Below are 17,502 nucleotides of genomic sequence, written 5' to 3'. Positions count from 1 at the left end.
CCTGTGTCTACATACATGAACCATTAGATGTTATTGGAATGATTGTCAGCTCTGATAGTTTCATGTGTGTTTAGCTGGACGCTGTTTGATCCTCGACATGTTTAAAGGTGTCCAGTCCTGAGACACTGGGGCTGGAAACAGCTGTGATGTCATTGGACTGTCACACAGACAGAAGTGCATGAAGTGAGCAGCCGAGGAGCCGCTGATGTTTTGGATTCAACAGCATTTGAAAGGTCGACACAGACACATTTGCACACAGAAAGCTGAATCTGTCATATGCCACAGTGAACTCACTGTTCAGTGTTTTTCAGGAAGCTTCTTAACTGCCTCTGCTGCCAAACAAGCAGCTGATGTCCTTGAGAAGAAGCTGAAGAAGTCTTCAACAACAAATACAGGATACCAAAATACCAAAAAGTTCTACTTTGGTTTCATCTGACCACATGACATTCTCCCAATCCTCTGCTGTATCATCCATGTGCTCTCTGGCAAACTTCAGACGGGCCTGGACATGCACTGGCTTCAGCAGCAGAACACGTCTGGCACTGCGGGATTTGATTCCCTGCCGTTGTAGTGTGTTACTGATGGTGACCTTTGTTACTTTGGTCCCAGCTCTCTGCAGGTCATTCACCAGGTCCCCCCGTGTGGTTCTGGGATCTTTGCTCACCGTTCTCATGATCATTTTGACCCCACGGGATGAGATCTTGCGTGGAGCCCCAGATCGTGGGAAATTATCAGTGGTCTTGTATGTCTTCCATTTTCTGATGATTGCTCCCACAGTTGATTTCTTCACACCAAGCTGCTTGCCTATTGTAGATTCACTCTTCCCAGTCTGGTGCAGGTCTACAATACTTTTCCTGGTGTCCTTCGAAAGCTCTTTGGTCTTGGCCATGGCGGAGTTTGGAGTCTGACTGTTTGAGGCTGTGGACAGGTGTCTTTTATACAGATGATGAGTTCAAACAGGTGCCATTCATACAGGTAACGAGTGGGGGACAGAAAAGCTTCTTACAGAAGACGTTACAGGTCTGTGAGAGCCAGACATTTTCCATGTTTGAGGTGACCAAATACTTATTTTCCACCCTGATTTACGGATAAATTCTTTACAAATCCTACCATGTGAATTCATGGATTTTTTTTCACATTCTGTCTCTCACAGTTGAAGTGTACCTCTGGTGCAAATTACTGACCTCTGTCATCATTTTAAGTGGGGGAACTTGCACAATCGGTGGCTGACTAAATACTTTTTTGCCCCACTGTGTATATATATATATATATATATATATATATATTTTTTTTTTTTTTTTTTTACATACATAGTTTTTTGTTGCCTTATGGTTCCAAGCGCTGTCACCAATCTTTGCATTTTGTTATTATCTCATGACACTTGTTTAATCAGCTACCATCTCTCCTGTGGACTTTTTAATGTCTACAGTCTCAGACCAACACAGCCCTGCCCTTCCCATATTAGATTCTTGATGAATGTGTGTTGTTGTTATTCAGCCTGGTTCAATGTGCCCCTTTTTAACTTTGAGCACCCGCCCCTTTAAACCTCTCTGCACAGCCCTGCACTGAACTCACTATCTTCTCCCTCTAACAGCCTCCACATGTTCTCACTGTAATTTCCCCTCATGAATGAAGTTATGCTGCACTAATGTGAATGTTTGCAGGGAAATCAAACGCATTTCACACGCAGTACTCGAGCTGACTTACCTTTGTTTGAATGACGACTTGTACGCGCTGACTCCACAGATAAGGTACGAAAATATATCAGGCTACGTCTTCAGGGTTTCTACTCCACGGCCGTATTTCATACGGGTCCACATTTCCACTGCACGCTATTTTCTGCAAGTACCGCCGCTTCGCCTCTGGACGCAATCGGTCTCTATACAGTCCGTTCTCTTTTGAGCTGCTTTTAAGCATCTTGTAATCGTCGTTCCAACACAGTGTGTTTGTTTTGATTCGTAGACCTCGAAAATGGTGCCGCGCTCCCACAATGCATTGCGGCGTGACGTCAACTCCAAAGCCCTATAGAACATGTTCTTTTTCATTGTCAAAATTATCAGGAATAAAGAAGAAAACTGATTCAAAACCTGTGGAACCTGCCAAAAAACAAGTTTTACTGCAAAGGATTTCTAGATGTGAAGGTTTTGTGGCTTTTTTCAGTTTCTAAAACAAACTCATTTGTACAGAAGGATATGAGGATGTATATGTCCGGTGGTGGGTTTTTTTCTTCTTGATTTAATGTATTCATTTATCTCTTCACTTAATCTTTCTTTATGTTTTTTTTTTTTTGATTTGGCATGAGCGATTTCCGGTCCTCACTCCAAGCCAGTTGGTGGCGGTAATGCACCACATGTTCTATCACAGCTTCGTCCGAGAGGACAGGAAACGTCTGTATGCGTCTGCAAACCAGGTAACTACACTCAGCTGAGCCTCTCTGCTAGTCGTTATTAGTTGGGGGGTTTTTGTGTCACTTTCTCTCGGGCTGTATAGAAATGTCTGGTACGTAACACGTAACGTCATTTTTAGGGAGCGTCGCAGAGAAGTGAGGCTGTTTCTTTGTTTTTGTCGAGTTTTGATTGAAGACATGTTTCCAGTCCGTTTTTTACTCGTTTGTTTTTTCATTAATAACTTTACATTATCACAGAGAACAAGAAGGCGCTTTGTTTGTCACATTCACCTTATGTCTGTGAAGGTTCTCAGTCATCCAGGTCATCGTAGTCAAAGGAGCTTGCAAAGAAAAGCGTCTGGACTTCTTTAAGTTACTTGAAGACGTTTCACCTCTCATCCGAGAAGCTTCTTCAGTTCTAAGGTCAAATGGTGGAGAGTCCCAGATATAAACCTAGTGGGAGTTTCCCCCCACAGAGGGACAAAAGGACCCCCTGATGATCCTCTAATCACCTGAGCCAAGGTGTGAAACTGGGTGTGGGCCCCAATCAGCCAGTTTCGGGTGAGTTCATTGTGAAACCTGGCCCCACCTTATCATGCGAATTCCTGAGGTCAGATGGCCCAGGATGTGAGTGGGCGTTAAGGCGTCTGGGAAGGATCTCAAAACTGGATTATAGATGGCAGAGAGTTGGTGTCGTAAACCCCCGCCTCTGTTCAAAGATGGTCGCTCACAGTGGACATAGATGGCTTCTTTCACTCCTCTTTCAAACCATCTGTCCTCTCTGTCCAAAATGTGAACATTAGCATCCTCGAAAGAGTGTCCTTTATCCTTAAGATGCAGATGGACTGCTGAGTCTTGTCCTGTGGAGGTGGCTCTTCTATGTTGTGCCATGCGCTTGTGAAGTGGCAGCCACTTGGCAGCCACAGTGATAAATGGCTGAGATGGCTGCAGCTGTACGTGTGAGGTACCTACATGTTTCAAGATGAATTTGCAGAGATGTCATGTTTGGTGCTTACAGACATCACACTGCATTTTGTGATTTCGTAGCTATTGTGATATTTCGGAGCTTCCCATGATCACCGTGACAGTCATTCATTTTAACATAACCTTTCTATTCCTTTCAGGGATCCTCATTTTTTTGGTGAGGAAGATCAGCAGCTGTGTCGACAGGCAACAGGTAACGGCATGCTTTTCTGTTAGTACTGTAGACCTTGGTCTGGTGCTCTTTTTTAGTTTAACACAGTATTTTCATTTGCCGAAGTGTAAAAAGCTTGTTCCAGGAGAAACAAACTTTAGTGAGTTCTGCAAAATGATTCCCACCATTGCACACTCTGTCAGCCTCCAGTGTGCCCTTTTTTTGTCCTTTAACTGAAGAAAGTCGGTAGTCAGAACATATGAGATAAGTGAGATCCTCATTTTGCCTGCTTATTTCAAGATACAACATTTTCACAAACTGCTGTAGGATAACCTTGCTATTTGTCTTTTCCAACACTTCTACATTCATCCATATTTCCTTGTCTGCTTCTTTCCAGGTGAAAAGTACCTGAAATGGGTGAAAGATTTTGTTTCCAAAAACAAAAGCATGTGCGTTCACCTGAAGAAGCCAAGTGGTGCTGACCTGTGGATAGAAGAGCTTGAGAACACCAAATACAACGGGGATGATGATGAAGTTAACGCCTGGGGAAAATTCTACCTTCCCGAGATTGTAAAAATGCAGGTTATTGGTGTGGTAAAGGGCACCTCATGTCCATGTGACGAGCTTGTGCTGATGACGCGTGAGGACAAAAAGCTGTACGGCTATGACGGAGAGGAGCTGCATCTGGTGGCTTCCAGTTTCCTGGAACTATGTGACAAAACGATAGAGTATCCAGCATCCAAGCGCTACTACAATGGAGAGGCCTTCAAAGATATGGTGAGAAGTTAGACTGCTAAGAATAAGACTGGGGATGCCTAGTGTTAGAGATCAATCACCTGAGCTTTTCTTTGTATTGTTGTGTGTTCTGTTTAGACTGAGGAGGACTGGAAAAAAGTTAAGATGAGTGATGTGGGGAGGAAACTGCAGGAAGAACATAAAAAGCTGGTAAATGAAACCCAGTCAGCGTTCGTAAGCCTAATATCATAGGTGGGTATTGGAGCTGAGTATCATCACTGATTTCTAGAACCTGTTCAATTCCAATTCACAAGGTCCCAATTAGATTCCATTTAATTCTTACTCAGAGAGTCAGAAACATTATAATTCTGATCATTTATCAGTACTGACACTTGTGAAACTTCATCAGAGGTGTGAGCATCACAGCAGATGCTTTTGTGTCAAAGTAACTGAGGATAAAACACAAAACCATGAAGGAGATTTTCCTGGCCTAGCTTTTTACAGTAGATAACCTTAAAAATATTATTCTGCAGTAGAACAAAAGCAGACGAGAACCACGACTCAACAAATGTACATTGGCTGATGCTGCTGAAGTGATTCAGAGGTTTTAATAGAGACACAGCAGAGCATTTTGCAGTTTCACTTAATTTGAAAAAAATAAATAAAATTTGGTATTGAACAGCAGAAATGAGGCTGTCTTGTCGGAAGTCATTAAAAAAAAATGGCTGTAAGCAACGGTAGACTGCTTCATAACAAGCAAGCGAATAATGCCAAAAACAGAGATTTGAGATGGGAAACGGTGTTCTTAAAGTACACTGAGAGAGGCAGAGAGCTGTGCTGTGTTGTTTTTCTGTGTGTGTTTTAATGGTGGTGGAAGCAAACCAGCAAAAGTAAGAGGGAATTCATGACAATGTTTATGTCAAGCGAAATGTGTCTTCTTTTGCTGCTGGTTTGGTTAGAGAGAGACAAAACGTGCAGCTTCAGGATCTGAGCAGCTTTCAGCACCAACGGCATCACAGCTCAGACTTGGATTCAGGATTAAGCCCTTTATGTTTGACTGTAGTGATTGTAGCTCTGTCCTTGTTATTAATCGCTTTAGTCAAACACAGCTATTGTTTGCTGGGATGTGTATATCCTTGACAGTTTGTATCTCAGAGTTATCAAAGACACTGTGGATAATCATCAAGAGATTGTTGTCCTCTTAATAATGACCTATTTGATTGTTTGTTTTTTCTTCTTCTTACAGATTCTGGTATTTGGCCAAAAGAGAGCTTCACAATTCTTGGCTTCACCTGTGGTAGAAAAATGACTAAAGTTATGCAACACTCTCTAAAATTAAAGCTATGCAACGCTTTAACATGAATGGCGAAGGAGTGCATCTCTTTCACTGTCTCTTCCTGTCCTCTTCTCAGTCTTTGTTGTGGCACCTCTGCTATGTGTTATAGAAAGCACTTGGAATCATGTTCAATACAAAAACAGCAAACTCGTGGGATTGCCCTAGCAAGCAGTTGGTAAAAACTAATTAAAACTGATATATATCAGCTTCACTTTCTAGCTGCAAAAGCACGTTTCTGCAAAAGCATGCAGTTTCCTGTCAGCACTTTTTGGCACAGAGTGTACTCAGAGTTAGGCCTTTCTTATATAAAGCAATATAATCAGCATATAAACATTTAAGATGATAAATTTAAAGCTCAACAGTAACTGCTATAAATATTATAACTACACATGTAGTGCTTTTGCTTAAGTAAATTATAGTTGGGATCATAATAAGAAAACATGTGTTTTTATTTTCTGTGTACCCTGGGTACAGACCAGTATAAACATGGGATTCTTCCCAATAAATGCTGTCTGATAATGCTTCATATTGCATTAAACACTAGATATGTAAGCAAACAAACAAAAACCCATAGAAGCCAGTTTTAATTATTAAATGTGACAATTACATGGAGATGGAAAGTAAACATGCTTATACACGTCTCTGTGATTACAGAAAATCCACACAGATGCTGTCAGAGCAGAGAATCTTTGATTTATCAGAATGATGAATGCAAATGATTTCATGAAATCTCACTCTTGTTCTGGGTTGTAAAATTCACCTGTCCAGTTAAACCGAATCCTTTGCAACACAGTTCTAAGAACCCTACCAACCTCATCCTCAGCTCTCTGCCTGTTGTCCTTTTCAGCTGAGTATTCATCCACATGTGTTTCAACTTCTCTCTCATTTTCAAGCAAATTGCTCAGGCTCTCAGCTTCAGCACAGTTACCATATGGCCACTCTCTGAGGTCTTCTGTGTTCAAGCCAAACAAATTCTTACATGATCTGCAAGGCTTCATTCTGGCACCATCACGGAGACAAAAAGCCTCACACCTGATATTTCCAGGTACTTCAATTGTTCCATCAAAGTAATCTTTCTGGACTGTGTTTGGATAATAGGTCATCACCGCACCAGATACATATTTATGCCATTTGCTAAGACAGGAGGCAGCAATCATAATTTTGCCAGCGTTAGGACCTTTGGTGGACATGGAGACTCCGCAGTACCTTTCTGATTTGTTGGTTTGGGATTTTTGAGAAATGCAGATGGTGGACGAGACGAAAGCTGTTTTTTTATTATTCTCTTCTAAGTCCAAGTCTGTGAGGAGATCTTGCAGACTCTGCTTTATTTGCTCTTCATTCTCTGAGTTATTTTGCAGGACGATCTGAAAACAGCTACAGATCTGGTCAAAGTGTTGCACCTGATTATATAGTTGTTTTTAATAGAAAGTTGATCAACATGTTTGTTTCGCTGCTTGACTTGTTTAACTATGCAGGACCATTGGATGCTTTTGGTTTAGACATTTTAAGATAAGGGGTGAAACATGTCACAAAAATCTATTTAATTTTAAATCAATAAGCAAAAATCCATGTTTGTTCTCACTAATTTAGAATTAAATTTGCTAATTGACCTTTTTTTTCTATTTTGCTATGCCGGGCTGTCAAAACACGCTTGTCAGGTTTCGTAGATCGGACTCACGCGCAGACCACTAGTGTCTTCAAAAGGTGCATTTATTTACAGTGTTTCCTACAGTGGAATTCATATATACACATAATAGTGTCAAAGGAAAAAGGGGCCGGGGTTCCAGGGTCCAGGAGTGAAAGAGGCAGGAGTCCAGGAAGGGAAAGTTTCCATTCAGTCCTAGCACATCTCCTCTCCTTTATCTCTCTTGCTCCCGTTCAGTCGCCAGGCACAGGGGAAGAACAAGTCCAGAGGCAATCTATGCACAGGCAGAAAAAAACCCATTAGTTTCCTGGTTCAGACATGCTCATAAACTGACTTTACAAAATACAGGACGACTGACGCTGATGACTCAACGATCCAGCGACGAGTAGAGCAGACTCGCCCTCTTAAGAAGGGTTCCAATCTTTCATGATCAGCGACAGATGTGCTGATCACCTCCAGGTGCGTAGGCCAGGGGCAGGAGCCCATACTGAGCTCCGCCCCGGCAGGAGAAAGAGAGAATGGAAGAGGGCGAGAGAGAAAGGGAGAGCAGAGGTGAGAGAGAAAGGTAAACAAAAACAAAACACCTGACGGCTGTCAGCTGACGAGGAGCGGAGACCATGGGCCCGTTCTTCGTACCTCGCTAAGTAGGTTAGCCGGATTAGATTGTTGACGATTTCGCGTGATCCTGGATCAGTCGGTTCCCCGAAGCCCATCCGGGACTTGCTGTCATAGCAACAGAGCCGTAAGCGTAAACCTGCTCGGGAGCAGGTTTACTTTATGTAAACAGGATTAGATCGCGGCCACGCAGGTATGCCCGCGTCATTCATACGAAAGCAACAGCGATATTCCACCACTGTTTCACCATAAATAAATAACATCACTGTAACCAAAGATAATGCAGCACTTGATCCTTTTATTGATTTCACACAGATACATACAGGTCATTTCCTAAAAAAGGGAAATGTACTATTAACATTCTATTACATGTATGTGATTATTACAGATGTAATTCATATTTCAGAGTAGTAATTGTAAATTACTTCGTGTAATCAAGATGAGAGACCACGGCTATAAAAGCGAAGGTGGATTTGGGAAGTCTGTCTCAGCCATGTCCTGTCCGTTTACGCGAGCAACCCATTGCGGAAGGTGCAAGATTGATAAGGAGAGTCCTCAGAATTCAGCGTATATTGCGGGACAGACAGGATCCTTTAGCTCAGCGCGACAGTGTGCTCATAGAGAGATATCGATTTTCCCGTGAGGGTATTATTCACTTAACCAACTTGTTGACGAGGGGGTGCAGGACCACCACCTGTCTTTTTTTTGTTGCTCTGCCCTTTTCTTGGTTGCTGTTATGAACAAACAAACAGAGTATTCCAGGGTCTCTTTCCAAGAGACGACAAGCAATATAAGTGATAAATATTACCATTCTGTAGAATATTCTTATATTTCACTTTTACTTGTTCCCATGTTCTAGTGGGTCCTGTTGTGGCTCTAATGTGAAAGAGGATATAATGTAATATAATATAATATAATATAATGTAATATAATATTGGATAATATGGTGTGATATGATAAATCTACCCTACCGCCTACTGGTGTTGGCCAGAGGGGCCGATGGCGCAATATGGCAGCCTGGCTTCTGTCAGTCTGCCCCAGGGCAGCTGTGGCTACAACCGTAGCTGCCTCCACCAGTGTGTGAATGTGAGAGTGAATGAATAGTGGCATTGTAAAGCGCTTTGGGTGCCTTGAAAAGCGCTATATCAATCCACTCCATTATTATTGTTATTATTAAATTACTTACGAGTTTGATTTGTCAGCAACTTCCTGCCAGCCCTCTCTCCTTGCTTTTGCAGCCTTTGCAGTGTTCCCTTGCGTTTTAATTAAACTCTGAAACTCCTGAAATCCCTCACTCAAGAGTTCTTGCTCTGCTGCCGAAAAATACCGAGCGCGCTCCTTCGACATTTTCGCCGACCAATCAAAGGGTTGCCGATCAATGTTTCTACTATCGATGCGTAGCCCCTGTTGGGCCACCCAGTGATCTCACATTACTTCATCCAGCTATACTAATCGTCAACAACAGGTGTGTTCGGGGAACCGGAATAGCGAGCTCAGAGTTAGCGCGATGATTTGGTCTTGGATGTTTCATTTGATCTTGGATGTAGTAAGCGACGTACGAAGCACAGGGCCCATGACAACGCTGAATTTAGAGTCTTTGAGCTTAACAGATCCAGCAGCTACACAGTGACAGCATCATATACGCCTTGAAGACTGTAAGCATCTCCAATAATGAGTCTGTTAGACATTATTTAGAACTAACAAATTCTGAAGCAAGTCTCCAGCTCTCCTGCAGTCTCTGTGTTTGGTGGAGAAGTATAGCTAGAAGCATATGTTGAAGTATAAGGTACAGTATGGATTTTCTTTGGATTTCTCAGTAAAAAAGCACTTTGCATTATACTTTCCTAAAAACTGGAAGTTTGTCAGATTGACTGAAAATGTGAGAAGAGTTATCTTACCATGTCGAGCACACAGGAGAAGGGACTTCGCCTGGGAAGCTGAGTCGAATACAACTTTAAAGGCCTGGGATATCTTCTCATTAAAGAACCCAACACAAAAGGATTAGGGAAGATTTCTTCTGGAGAAAAGGGGATGTTGTTGATTTTGCCCAGAAACAACATGCTGTGAAGGATCTGTTGAGTGAAAACATATTTGCTTATTGTTAGTAGTGATAAACAGGACTGTCTTAAAAGTGTCAAAGGTAACACACCTCATCCACCAAGTGTTGACTTCCCGGAGTCATGTAAGAGCCCCGAACCCTCCTCTTGGTAATCTTGTAGGCATTAGTTTTGAACCTCCTTTGAGAAATTGTTGTCTTCTAAAATGATAATGATCGAGCAGTTAGGGATTTAAAGACACAGGAGATCTGATAACTTTGGCTACAGCAGAGTCTGCAGACATACCTATTTTGCTCTTGGTCGGCCTATTTTAAACATGAGAGAAAACATAGTTAGTGAAATGTTGATAACATACAATGACTATCATTGGTGGCTGAAAAGATGCCAGGTAACAAGTGAAAAGCTGCTACTTACCATCGCCACAGTCTAAGAATGAAACAGGAAACACTGAGCGAGTTGCCTCCATCTTAAAGCTGTTGATCATGTGATTTAAAGGAAAGCCACACCCAGCTCTTTCCTGGAATTTTACTCGACTGTAGAAAACTGCTCCATTTGCCCCGCCCACCCATGATCTTTAATATCTGCCAAAAACAACCTTTTGGTTGTCAGTAACCAGTCGATCGTTTTCGCGATTAAAAAATGACTTTGTGCGGCGGCGTTCCCACCGCGAGCAGAACTCCGGCTCAAAAACCGCTGTTTTTGAACACTTTTATTTACTTAAGCACTTTAATGGGCTTACTTTGAAACAAAGTGCGATTGAATGATTATTGTTATGTGTTGCCTTGAATTCGGCTATGCTGTCTGTTAGACAGCTGTTTTCCTTTATTGTTGTTTTTGTATTGTTTGTAGCGAACGCTACTGGAATGTATAGATTAAGCTACGTAGCCAAGATAATTAATAATTTAACTGTTGTACATTGGTTGATGATGATTTGCATTGTTACACAGGCTTGCAGAAAAATATATTTGTTTACCGGTAAACTGAATCGAACTTGATGTGCCAATGGACGTTTTTCTGACCTACAGGTCAGGTTTTGTTCCCTCCCTTTGAATTAATCTTCTTCATATTGAAGTGGCGAGCCGGTAGGACCATTCTTTGTTTCCCCTCTTTCCCCCACTTAGCCGTCTTTGGATTACGGACATATTTCCCCATTTGTATGAAGCTGGACTCTAAGGAGGAATACCTTAAAAGTGAACTTTAAAAAGAAGAGGACCAAAAAGGACTTTTGCACAGAAAGATCACAGCATTGATTTATTATTTAATTGTGGGCATTTATGTTGTGTGTTGTGTTAATTATTTTGTTCCATTTCCCCTTTCCTCCATTTATTCAATATATTTTTGGTACAAGATATTGCAGTCTTTGGTCTCATCATTCACACCATCTAGGCTCCATAAAGAACTATTTCTTCTGCGCGTCAGTCAGTAAACTCATCCATTGAAATAAACTAGTCCTTAAATAACTTTGAGTTACACAGTGGCAAATGTAATAGAGAAAGACACAGGGCCACCTGAAATCTGTCGTCCTATCTGATTCAAAACCAACATGTAGGAGAATCTGGAATCTTTGATTTTGAGTTAAAAATAAAATATGGGTAAAATGCAGAAATGTTTTTACTAACATGTACTAACAGAGACTTGGAGGAGAGAGACCTAATGTTTAATAATCCACATTTCACTGCTTTACTCTTTGGTTCAGATGTGGATACTGTATTGTTCTTTCTTTGTGATTGTTTATGTTTAAGTTGTTTGTTGCTGGTTTTTAGTTTGTTTTTGTCTGTTTGGGAGCTGACACAGTCTCTATGGAGATGGGTTTTTGGGGGGTAGCAGGAGGAGAGAAGCTGCAGAGAGGCGTGTAAGACTGCAACTCTGCTTCCTGGTCCCAACTCTGGATAGTCATATTTTGGGGGGTTTAATAAACTACTACTGCATGATGTAAAGCTGAAGTATGACACAGCTTTATGAACCTCCTGTTATCCTGGTAGACGAGTACAGCAATAAATCTTTTACTTGAACATCTTCTGGCTCCAATAAGCTTTGAAATGTGACCATGAAGTTAGAGACACACTGACTGAAACCCACAGCTGTGACTGTGGATCACATCCACACACAGTGTAGCTGCTGTCTCTGTGTGAGGTCTGTGTATATATGTACATATTTATGCTTATATTCATATTCTCTTATTCCCCTTTATTTGATATCCTAATTCTGTGATGTGTAAAAGTTTGTCGGTGTTCTGCTGCTACAAACTGGATTTCCTGGAGGATAAACATGAGGGATTCATAAAGTTCTATCTCTCTGTTAAAATCCCCCAAAATCAATGAAATGTGACTTTCAGGCAGACGTGTTTTTAAAAGAGTCTCTTTAATGGAAAAATGTGTTTTTAAAACCAGCCAATAGGAGCGTCTGTGGATATCAGCTGAGGCTGAACGCAGGAACACCATCACATATAAATACACAGAATTAAATCACTAGATAAAAGACGTCATTAAATAAGGATCGAATCAACATGTCAGAGGTCAAAGGTCAGTCAGAAGAGGTGTGGTTAAACACTGGCAGTGCAGCGACCTAATGCAGTTTGGTTACCGCCACGGGAAAAGCCCCGCCCCCTCTGAGCCTCCGCTGTGTCCTCAGCACATCCAGGAGCAGCAGGTCAGAGGGGGCGGGGCCATGTCAGGACTTATTTTAAGTAAAATTTAAAGTGGAGCGACGGCAGGAGTCACACAGCAGTAACCAGCTCTGTCTGCCAGGGTCAAAGGTCAAACAAGTCCTGCAGCTAACCCACACACAGACTTACACTGATCCACAGAGAGTGATGAATCCACACATCACTCGGCTGGAGGAAGCTGGGTTTTGTTAGATTATAATATTATTTTATGCCATGTTATACCCCTAATTAAAGATTGTGAATTATTATGTAGTTTTAGTTTGCATTATTCTCCTGAATTAGAAGAAGCTGATAACTATTGCATTAGTTAAACTGATGTGCATTATATTAAACTGCTGACTTATTGTGAATGAAGGATATTGTTTTATGATGCATTATACTGCTGAGTTATAAGAAATACTGTTTGCAGAAAGTCATCGCCTTATTTGTCTGATTAGAAGAGAACATGCTGGAGTTTTCTGCCCCATCTCAGCAGGAGCAGATAAACAGGGAGCCAAGGTCGTAGCTTAGGCGCCGTGTGAGAGAAAGCATGTGAATGTTTAGGCTTTTATGATAAGGTGGAGGCACCAGAGGCTATAAGAGTTTGATCAATGCTCCACCATTTTGAGATCAGAGGCTGTCTGCATCAGTGTCCATCTCCCACGTGTGTGATCATTAAAATCATCGTTTGACTCAACCCGACCGGACCAGTGTTGTTATTGTGGTTTTTCTCTTGTCTCCATCCCCAATATTTTGAACTCGTAACATTTTCCACACCGTCCAATCAGAAACTAGTGTTGACGCTGAGACCCGTCTCTGTAACAGGAAGTCCATGAACAGGCAGACCCTCTGCAGCAGGCTGACCTGTGACCTCTGAGACAGAGGGAGGAGTTTGTGTCAGCAGGGGGCGCTGCAGCATCGCCTGAGAGCTTTAAAAACAACAGCAATAAACAGGAAGTGAAAGTCACACTTCTGTTGGTGTGCGTTATCAGCAGACCCCACCCTCTGCAGGAAGCTGAGATAAGAAGCAGCCAATCACAGAGCAGAGAGCATGTGACTTCCTGTTCCTGCTGTTACTGTGACAACAGCTCCTGGGACAGAGAGCAGCTTTCTAAAGAGGAAAGATGTTGCTGTCACCCCCGGGTGTCATGTGACCCACCTGATGTACCGATTTAAGACTGTAAGAACAATAATAACAACATGTTTTAGTCAGGTGATCCATGCAGAGCAGATCCATGTGACCAAACACAGCTGGATCACATGTTTCCTCTCCTGGAAACAGAAAGCCTTCATGTATAAAGGCTCATGTACCCACTGAGCCCTGCTCTCAGATCTGTGAGGCTTTAACAAACAACAGTTTAAAGTCATGTTTAGCATCTTCTGTCAGTGTGGAAGGTCACACACTTTCCTGAGTGTTGAACCCTGAACTACTAGCTGTTCATGTCAGCCTGGACATAAATACAGACCTGCCTGCTGTCATAGACCCCAGCACTCACATGTTACTTATAAGTGACTCATATGTATGCATGTATATATTGTGTATATTGTGCTATTTCTTACTTAGTGTGTTGTGTCTTTGTTCCTGTTTGTGCTGCAGCACTGTAACCTAAATAATTTCCCCTGGGGATCAAAAAAGTATTCTGATTGTGATTAAATGAAAGCAGTCAGAGCAGAGGACGGTGATGTAAGGAATGGGATTTTAATCAGCCAGTCTCCTTTAACTCTCAGCATCACAAAGTAATGTGGTAACATCTGGACTGATGTGTTTACTGTCAGCTAGTTTAAATGCTGTAGGCTGCAGCCGCTGCTCTAACACTATAACTGTAACAGGGCTCAGTGCTGCTTCTAACAGTCTGAGCTGCTTCAGGCTTTATTTGTGAGGAGCACAGCAGCTTACAAACACGTGGCTGGGCCTGGACCCAAAGGAGTGTTTGTTAAAGCCTGCAGTGAATCCAGCAGCAGAATGATGGAAATGCAACACAGCAATGATGAAGAGGAGCAGCATTAAAGCCAAAGTCCAGTTCATACAGTTAGGTCCATAAATCAAATAAGGGAAAATAAAATGTTGTTGGATGCACCTGTCTGCAGCCTTAATGCTCTCTGGTCACTATGGTAACGCGTAAACATTTCTTTCAAAATAAGACACACGACTACAACACGGGAAAGACCCAGGGAAACGAAGTTAACGATAAAAACCCTGAAAACCATTGTTGGATTTATATTTTATCATTGTCATTGTTATTGGGGAATATCTAACCATATATGCTTAGAGGTGTAGAACCAATTGTGTAATGATAGTAGTCTTTAAAGACTTTGTGTGACTCCAGAGTGTTCTGGCATTCACACCCACGTCCTGGGATCATGGGAGAGGTGCTACCTTCTTATTGTTTTGTGGTAGGATGTCTGTTTTAGTCTAAGTGCCTTTTGTTTAGATGAACTGCTGGACTTCCAGACCAGCAGGTTTAGGGAAGTCGTTTATGGGGTCACACTCTGACTCCACACACACACACACACACACACACACACACACACACACACACACACACACCTACATAACATACAGACTGGTACCTTTGTTCACGTGTATGTTAATGAACCTATGTATATTCATGTAACCTCAATAAAAGAGCAGTGTTACGAGGGAACGGACGAGAGCGACTGTGGTCAAGCGAAGGAACGGCATTGGTCCAGTTCTCTCCCGTGCACGAGAAACATAAAGAACTACTCGTGTCTTGCTTTGCTGTGTAGCTGGATTGAACGATCCAGCGAACAGGTTTATGCTACAAACCTATCAACCATCAATTTCACACCGAGCCTCGACTCTCACGGCCCGGTACCAAACGACTCACGGACCGGTCCGTGACCCGGGGGTTGGGAACCGCTGAGTTAACGCATGAGTAGTTCAGGGCTGCACGTCATTTTCATTGTTAATATCTTTGTGAAAAGCACATTGATGTGAAAATCTTCATGAGAGTCAGAGGCCCTACAACACGATTAAAGATTCATTCAAAAGAAAATCACAAGTTATTATCATCTTCAGAACATTTCATTAAACATTAGAGACAGACTGCTGAGTACATCTCATCTCTATCCAAACAACCTACAGTCCACAAACACATCATGAACCAGTGCTCTGGGCTGTGGTCTGTCCCCAGTTACATGGATCAGCTGGTTCCCTGGAGGTGACTGCTGCTGTGGTTTGGAGCGGATGAATAAACCTGAACTGAATCAGGTGTCCAGTTACTTTTGGTCCCTTTAAACCAGGCTGTCACATGTTCAGGATGTGAAACTCCTCCTCCGTGAAAACGGGTGTGGGTCACAATCAGCCAAGGTTTTGGGTGAACCCATTGTGAGATCTAGCCCCACGCTATCATGTGATTTCCTGTGATCAAATGTCCCAGGATGTGAGTGGGCGTTAAGACGTCCATGTCCCTCTTCAAGCAACTTAAAGAAGTCCAGACGCTTTTCTTTCCAAGCTCCTTCAACAACATCATTCATAGAACAGCTTCCAGCTTCTTTTGCTCGGCTACAGTTTGGATGGATTTGCAGATGCAACAAGACTAAAATGGTTAGGGTCAGGAGGTCAAAGGTCAGGGCTCCTGTGGGTCTGAGGGCGGCCTCACGCTGGAGAAGGATGAAGGAGTCTGACCTGAGCCAGTGTTTGACATGAACACATCAGCACTGCTGTCAGTGAGCCTAACGACAGCCGTTAGCATCATTTCAGTGTTTCAGTCATAAAAACACTTCCTGTCTCTGTGGTGGTTACAGTGACATCATGCAGTTTGTGCTTTGACCTCCAGAGGGCGACAAATCAGCACAGACAGAGAGCTCCATTCAAACTTTGCTGCCATCAGGAATAATTCTTCAAATATAATCATCAGTGTTTGAGCAGTTATGATATCAGGGACAATCTAGACATGTGTGACAATACTGAACATGTCACATGACACACCTCAAACATCATGTGATCCACTCTCAGTCTGCACTTTCATTCATGACTTCAACAGGTTGAAATGAGCTTTGAAGAAACATTCAGTGAAATAAATCTTTCATGGATTCATGTGAGCAGCAGATGAACTTTGTACCAACAACATCTTCAATAACAGAGTCTGAATGAAGCTCAGGTGTTGATGCTGCTCACTGATTGGACGCTTGCTTTCAGCTCTGCTCTCAGTCTTTACTGCACAGGTGAAGGTAGAAAGTGTGACTGGATCTATAGACTGGAAACAGAGAAACATGCTGAACATTTGAAGCTTTGCAGCAGAAATGTTCATGTTACAAATACAGCAGAGCTGATCTGGGATCAGTGTGTTCACACCTGCAGCTACAACAAGGTTTCATGTCTCCACACGTCAGCATGTGAACTTTACTCTGACTCAGTCTGAGCAGTCAGACGGCATATTTTTAAAGTTAACACATCAGCACACACAGAGCTGAGCCCCTCCCACCTGTGCTGAGTTTCAGGTGGAGCCCCGCCTCCTTCCAGGAAGCAGCTCACCTGTGTGTCCGTGTTTAGTGTCCAGGTGTGGAGTGGAGCTTGTTGTTGGTGTGTGAAGAAACTGTAAGTTTGCTTTGTTTCCTCCTTTAACAGTTTGTCTTTAGGAACTTTACTGTTTGTTCAGCTCGTGTTTGATTTCTTCACACAACAAACTGTGTGTGTTTGTATTTCCGGTCTCTCCATTAAAGTCAGTGTGTAATGTTTCCTGGCTAACATCAGCTGTGTGCAGCTTAGTTCAGCACAAATCTGCCGCTCCATAGTTCACGGTAACGGACTCACAGCTGGACCAACGAGGCCGAGTGTGTCCGCCACTCTGAGCTACGTTCGTGTTTGTGTACTTGTAGTTTGTACTTTGAGTTCACTCAGAGCCCACAGAGGACGCAGCGTACGTGATGACGTCACAGCCCTTTACCTCCTTTACTGTCACTGTGATTAATATTTACACACGAGA

At 42.5% G+C, this 17,502-nt stretch overlaps 2 protein-coding genes across 3 annotated transcripts in view; one reads left to right on the top strand and one right to left on the bottom strand.

The window, feature by feature from the left end:
* The window catches only part of LOC146606895 (protein NLRC3-like), a 597,012-nt gene that overhangs the window by 45,509 nt on the left and 534,001 nt on the right, over positions 1 to 17,502 (top strand). The window lies entirely within an intron of this gene.
* Positions 6,324 to 10,034, bottom strand: LOC146606903 (uncharacterized). The gene is made up of 3 exons (XM_085349299.1): positions 10,002 to 10,034; positions 9,751 to 9,924; positions 6,324 to 6,956 (listed from the first exon to the last, which is right to left on the bottom strand). Exons 1-3 carry the CDS (start codon positions 10,032 to 10,034, stop codon positions 6,324 to 6,326), a joined length of 840 nt encoding a protein of 279 aa, XP_085205425.1.

This window comes from Diplotaxodon limnothrissa, unplaced genomic scaffold (genome assembly GCF_057381915.1).
Source record: "Diplotaxodon limnothrissa isolate DT_005_m unplaced genomic scaffold, D_limnothrissa_male_GT1.1 unmapped_scaffold_4, whole genome shotgun sequence".
Lineage (NCBI taxonomy): Eukaryota > Metazoa > Chordata > Actinopteri > Cichliformes > Cichlidae > Diplotaxodon > Diplotaxodon limnothrissa.
This window is presented reverse-complemented; position numbering and strand designations above follow the sequence as displayed.

Bases quoted from the DNA above. Each gene is read 5' to 3' on its own strand.
- LOC146606903 (XM_085349299.1), bottom strand. From the start codon at position 10,034: ATGACTCCGGGAAGTCAACACTTGGTGGATGAG. The intron at 9,925-10,001 runs GTGTGTTACCTT...TTCACTCAACAG, and splicing joins GTCAACACTTGGTGGATGAG to ATCCTTCACAGCATGTTGTT. The intron at 6,957-9,750 runs GTAAGATAACTC...AGCTGTTTTCAG, and splicing joins TCTCCTGTGTGCTCGACATG to ATCGTCCTGCAAAATAACTC.